Source organism: Scyliorhinus torazame, chromosome 14 (assembly GCF_047496885.1).
Source record: "Scyliorhinus torazame isolate Kashiwa2021f chromosome 14, sScyTor2.1, whole genome shotgun sequence".
Taxonomy (NCBI): domain Eukaryota; kingdom Metazoa; phylum Chordata; class Chondrichthyes; order Carcharhiniformes; family Scyliorhinidae; genus Scyliorhinus; species Scyliorhinus torazame.
In genome coordinates this window covers 9568740-9574739 of record NC_092720.1, presented here as the reverse complement: position 1 = coordinate 9574739, position 6000 = coordinate 9568740, and the positions used below count along the sequence as shown (strand labels likewise).

At 53.6% G+C, this 6000-nt stretch overlaps 1 protein-coding gene across 20 annotated transcripts in view; it reads left to right on the top strand.

The window, feature by feature from the left end:
* The first annotated feature begins 5332 nt into the window (after positions 1-5332).
* LOC140389512 (TRAF2 and NCK-interacting protein kinase-like) overlaps positions 5333-6000 on the top strand; it is a 302323-nt gene continuing 301655 nt past the window's right edge. For 5 of the 20 annotated variants that reach the window (XM_072473667.1, XM_072473666.1, XM_072473670.1 and 2 more), the window contains exon 1: positions 5335-5853. In XM_072473667.1, coding sequence (XP_072329768.1) covers positions 5797-5853 — 57 coding nt within the window. In that variant the 5' untranslated portion in view covers positions 5335-5796. Of the gene's footprint in view, positions 5854-6000 lie in introns of all 20 variants that reach the window. The other 15 variants (XM_072473662.1, XM_072473663.1, XM_072473661.1 and 12 more) reach the window with 8 other exon arrangements.

Sequence of the window (6000 nt, the reverse complement as noted above, 5' to 3'; positions counted from 1 at the left end):
GTGATGTTACACAGAGCCAGGTAGGAGGGAACAGGGCGGTCGGGGATGGGGTGGTGTGATGGGGAGGAGGGTGGGGGGAATGGGGAAATGGGGGGAGGGAATGTGGGGGCATTGAACTGACGGACACAACCTCATCCTGGGAGAATCTGGAGACGATGATGGCCTCCCTGGTCTTCCCGGCTCGTCAGATCCTCGCTGCAGTCTGTCCTCCATCTTCCAGCCCCCTCCTCAGGCTCGTCCTCCAGCCCTTCCTGGTCCACCTCCGCAGACGAGGCTGAATGTCCCTCCATCTCCTCCAGCATGTCGTCTCTCTGCTCTGCCAGATTGTGGGGGGCACAGCAGACCACCACCAAGGGGAGACCCTCCGGGGGGTGTACTGCAGGGCACCACCAGAACGGCCCTGGCATCAGAACTGTATTCTGAGCAGTCCGATGCCCTGCTCAATGACAGCACGGTGGCGATGATGACCTCACTGGATCGAGGCTGCTTCGGCCACCGGCCTCCGCACCAGTGTCATCAGCCATGTCCTCAGCGGGTATCCTTTATCCCCCATGAGCAGACCCATCATCCTGTCGTGGCCATCGAAGACACCGGCGATTTCTGAGTGTCCCAGGAATGTAGCTGTGACGCACACTCCCAGGGTAGCGGGCACACACGTGGATGATTCTGAGTTGGTGGTCGCACATAAACCGAACTTTCAGGGAGTGGGACGCCTTCCTGTTAATATGGGGTACTCCTGATGCCCCGGTGCTCACAGGGAGACATGGGTGCCATCAATCACCCCCTGGGCCTGGGGCATCCCAGCGATGGCGGCGATTCCTGAAGCCTGGACATCTTGGTGGGCTTGGTCCAGGTCAAAGGTGATATAGTTTGATGCCTGAGCAGAGCATCGCCAACCCACCCCCCCCCCCTCCCCCAACCACCCCCAGATGTACCTCTGGGTGGAAGATTGGGAAATGGCACGCAGGCCCCTGCTCGAGCCCTGGAATGACCCAGTGGCACCGCAGTTTAGGGCTGTGGTGACCTTTCTGGCCACCGGGAGCAGTGTCCTCCTCTTCCACAGGTGGCATGTCCATGAGGACGTGGCACAGGTGCTGCACTGTCTCCTTGTTGAGACGGAGTCTCCTGCGGCACATGGCGTCCGTCAGCTCTATGACCAACGACGCCTGTACACCTTGGGCTGTCCGTTGGCCTCCACTTCTGGTTCCTTCCTCAGCCTAATGGTCGGCCGCAACCTCGGGGTGTGCAGCGGGTCCCCTGACATGGGGTGCCCCCTCCAGCGTGCATTGTCGCTGCTATCTTCGACAGAACCTGCCCACCTCGGCTGCCACTAATACAGCGAGGGCAGGCTCTACGGGACCCACACCAACGACGCCTCCAAAGGAATTGGAGAATTTCCATCCCGGGATCGTCAAATCCACCAAGCCTCCCCCGCCCTTACCATGTCCTCCCCGCTTTCTCTCAGCATGCCATCCAGCGAGATCTTGCTCTGCACACCCACCCCCAGCCACATCAGGAGCCCCCAGACCCAGTGGAAACCATGAAGGAGGCCATGCTCAGCTGCCCTCCGCTCATCCATATTCTTACCCTTTGGCTGCGAGAGCATCCTCAGAGCGGAATCCCTGCTCTTTATTGTTTAAATCCCTGGTCTTTAGCTGCCTCTGTGGTGCTGACGCTGCTCGAGGACAGGCTCACTGTTCAGGCATCAATGTTCGCTGGACGTGAAGTGCACGCCTTCAGCTGTGAAGCTAGAGGCTGCTCACAGTCAAAGGGAGTGAAATTGAATAGAACTTGCAGCAGGGCCCTGTCCTGGGAGTGTTTGGTGGGACAGACAGGCTGCAGCTGTGGTTACCCCTCTTGTGGGTCTCCACAATATTTAAAGAGGGATTGAAGGCCTCACAGGCACAAAGCCCCTCAGACAGACTCTCGACGGTTGTGGCAAGGACTAAACAACATAACGGGCTACAAAGCGAAGACGAACAGTATCTCTGGCAGCAGCGCACCCCTCCCCGATGAACTCAACGCATTCTGTGCTCGGTTCGAGCAGGTAACCAACAATCCGCTGGCGAGTGCCCCAGCACCCCATAATTCACCCATACCCACCATCACAGCTTCCGAAGTCAGATTGGCCTTCCTGAAAGCGAACCCTCGGAAGGAGACGGGCCCGGACAGGATCCCTGGTCGTGCACTCAGAGCCTGCGCGGGCCAGCTGGCAGAGGTATTTGCGGATATCTTTAACCTGTCCCTACTCCACTCCGAGGACCCCACCTGCTTCAAGAAGACCACCATCATACCGGTACCAAAGAAGAACCAGGCAACATGCCTCAATGACTACCGCCCAGTGGCCCTGACTTCAGTCGTAATGAAGTGCTTTGAGAGGTTGATCATGAAGCGCATCACCTCCATACTCCCAGAACGCCTTGATCCACTGCAATTCGCATACCGCTGCAACCGGTCCACATCAGACGCCATTTCCCTGGCCCTACACTCATCCCTAGAGCATCTCGAAAACAAGGACTCCTCCATCAGACTCCTATTTATTGACTACAGCTCCGCCTTCAACACCATAATCCCAGCCAAGCTCATATCAAAGCTCCAAAACCTAGGACTTGGCTCCCCACTCTGCAACTGGATCCTCGATTTTCTGACCAACAGACCACAATCAGTAAGAATGAACAACAACACCTCCTCCACAATAGTCCTCAACACCGGGGCCCCGCAAGGCTGCGTACTGAGCCCCCTACTCTACTCCTTGTACACACACGACTGCGTGGCAAAACTTGGTCCCAACTCTATCTACAAGTTTGCTGACGATACGACCATAGTGGGCCGGATCTCGAATAACGATGAGTCAGAATACAGGCGGGGGATAGAGAACCTAGTGGAGTGGTGCAGCGACAACAATCTCTCCCTCAATGCCAGCAAAACTAAAGAGCTGGTCATTGACTTCAGGAAGCAAAGTACTGTACACACCCCTGTCTGCATCTACGGGGCCAAGGTGGAGATGGTTAGCAGTTTCAAATTCCGAGGGGTGCACATCTCTAAAAATCTGTCCTGGTCCACCCACGTCAACGCTACCACCAAGAAAGCACAACAGAGCCTATACTTCCTCAGGAAACTAAGGAAATTCGGCATGTCCACATTAACCCTTACCAACTTTTACAGATGCACCATAGAAAGCATCCTATCTGGCTGCATCACAGCCTGGTATAGCAACTGCTCAGCCCAGGACCGCAAGAAACATTAGAGAGTCGTGAACACCGCCCAGTCCATCACATAAACCTGCCTCCCATCCATTGACTCCATCTACACCTCCCGCTGCCTGGGGAAAGTGGGCAGCATAATCAAAGATCCCTCCCACCCGGCTTACTCACTCTTCCAACTTCTTCCATCGGGCAGGAGATACAGAAGTCTGAGAACACGCATGAACAGACTCAAAAACAGCTTCTTCCCCGCTGTTACCAGACTCCTAAATGACCCTCATATGGACTGACCTCATTAACACTACACCCTGTATGCTTCATCCAATGCCAGTGCTTATGTAGTTACATTGTATATGTTGTGTTGCCCTATTATGTATTTTCTTTTATTCCCTTTGTTCCCATGTATTTAATGATCTGTCGAGCTGCTCACAGTAAAATACTTTTCACTGTACCTTGGTACATGTGACAATAAACAAATCCAATCCAATCCAATCCTCCCCGGCTCAAGGGCGACCCCTGACCTCGAACACTCCAGCCCCCCCCCCCCCCGAACAACCCCAACACCCCCCCCCACCCGAGGGTGCCTCCGCCTCAATAATTAGATATAAATTAATGCCAATGGTTTGAGTGGCTGAATTCTATAATTCAATCGGATTATCTAATTTGTATCTCAACTCCATCGATCCACCTTCGTTCCATAACTGACCATTTCCTCATCCACCTGAAATCCATCAGTGGCAGTTTTGACATTTTTAACTCACTCCAGTCTTGGCAATTTTCTTTTCGGTGGAAAGAGTTGCAGATTTTCACCACCATTTTTGAGTAGAAATCATAGAATAGAAGAATAGAATTTACAGTGCAGAAGGAGGCCATTCGGCCCATCGAGTCTGCACCGGGTCTTGGAAAGAGCACCCTACCCAAGGTCAACACCTCCACCCTATCCCCATAACCCAGTAACCCCACCCAACACTAAGGGCAATTTTGGACACTAAGGGCAATTTATCATGGCCAATCCACCTAACCTGCACATCTTGGGACTGCGGGAGGAAACCGGAGCACCCGGAGGAAACCCACGCACACACGGGGAGGATGTGCAGACTCCGCACAGACAGTGATCCAAGCCGGAATCGAACCTGGGACCCTGGAGCTGTGAAGCAATTGTGCTATCCACAAGGCTACCGTGCTGCCTTTCTGACATCAACCTTGAACAGCCTGGCTCTAGTCTCCGGTCATAACCATTGTCGCGAACACGCCCCACCAAAGGAAATAGGTCCTCTTTGTTTATCCAGTCATTGAATCTGCTGAAACATCTCGACGTGTTCGCATGATGTGGGCATCACTGGTTAGGGACGGTGGATATATTTCCAAGTCGGGGTGGCGAGTGACTTGGAGGGGAACCTCCAGGTGGTGGGGTTCCCAGGTATCTGCTGCCCATGTCCTTCTAGATGGTAGTGGTCACGGTTTGGAAGGTGCTGCCTGAGGAACCTTGGTGAGTTCCTGCATCTTGTAGATGGTGCACACGGCTGCCACTGTTCGTCGGTGGTGGGGGGTTTGAATGTTTGTGGAAGGGGTGCCAATCAAGCGGGCTGCTTTATCCTGGATGGTGTCGAGCTTCATGAGTGTTGTTGGAGCGATGGTGAAGAATGGTGATATATTTCCAAACCAGGATGGGGTGTGGCTGGGAGAGGAGCTCCTGGTGCGAGCTGTGAGAACGTGAGTTCAAATCCCACCAGGGCAGCAGGTGGAATTTTATTCAATGAATTGATAAATCTGGAATTAAAAGCTGATGCCGGTAACGGTGACCGTGGAACCATTGTTGATTGTTGTAACCTGCTGTGTGTCCTTTCGTGAAGGAAACCTGCCGCCTTTACCTGGCCTGACCGACGAGACCGCACCTGTGGGACCCACAGCAATGTGGTCGCCTCCAGAAATGGTCCAACAGGTGGATCCATTCCCAAAGCGCCTCATTCTGTGGACTGGACCGCCGGCCTCGTGGATGCAGCCTCCCCTCACTCAGCACGTACTAAGCCTCTGACCTGAGCTTGCAAGCTGATGGGGGACGCGTTCCAGCCAGGGATTTAAGGGAAGGGGGGAGTGGAGGTGCTTTGTGCGTTTGGGCATTCCGCCCCGGTGACCACCCGCTGTCCAAAACTGGTTGGAGTTGCTTTAAGACGAGGCAGGTTTTTGTCTGTCTCGGGGAAGGGCACGCGTGTGTCTCCTCCCCGGATACTGAGATTGGCAGGTTCTGCAAAGCCTGTTGTGTGTGTGCTTTATATTGTGTGGGCGCTTTGTAGAGAGAGAGAGAGAGAGAGCAGTTGTTCTGAAAAGGACAGATCACAGAATAAGACGACAGTATTGCTAAAAATTTTAACTCTCTCTCTCTGTGGTCTGACCAGAAATGAGAACAAATTGAAATACCCCCCCCCCCCTCCCTTGTTTCTTTGTTTCAGTATAAAGGACCTGTCCGATTGATTGTTTGTCATTGAGCGGAAGGATATGGTTTAAATCGCTAGAAGCCCAGCAGTGAAGAGAGAGAGGAGACTCAGGGAAGAGGACTGGGCTCCGGCTGTGTCAGTTTTCTGGTGAAATTAACATGGCGAGCGACTCTCCGGCTCGAAGCTTGGATGAAATCGACCTCTCGGCTCTGAGGGTGAGTAGCCTCGAGCAGAGCATTCCTTGTACTGCTCCAGACATTCCTTTATTCCCGAAGACACATTGTCTCCCCCCCCCCTCCTCTTCTCCCCCTCTAGTACTGTCACAATATAAAACTCACCAATGTTGCAGCTAGATGTAACAG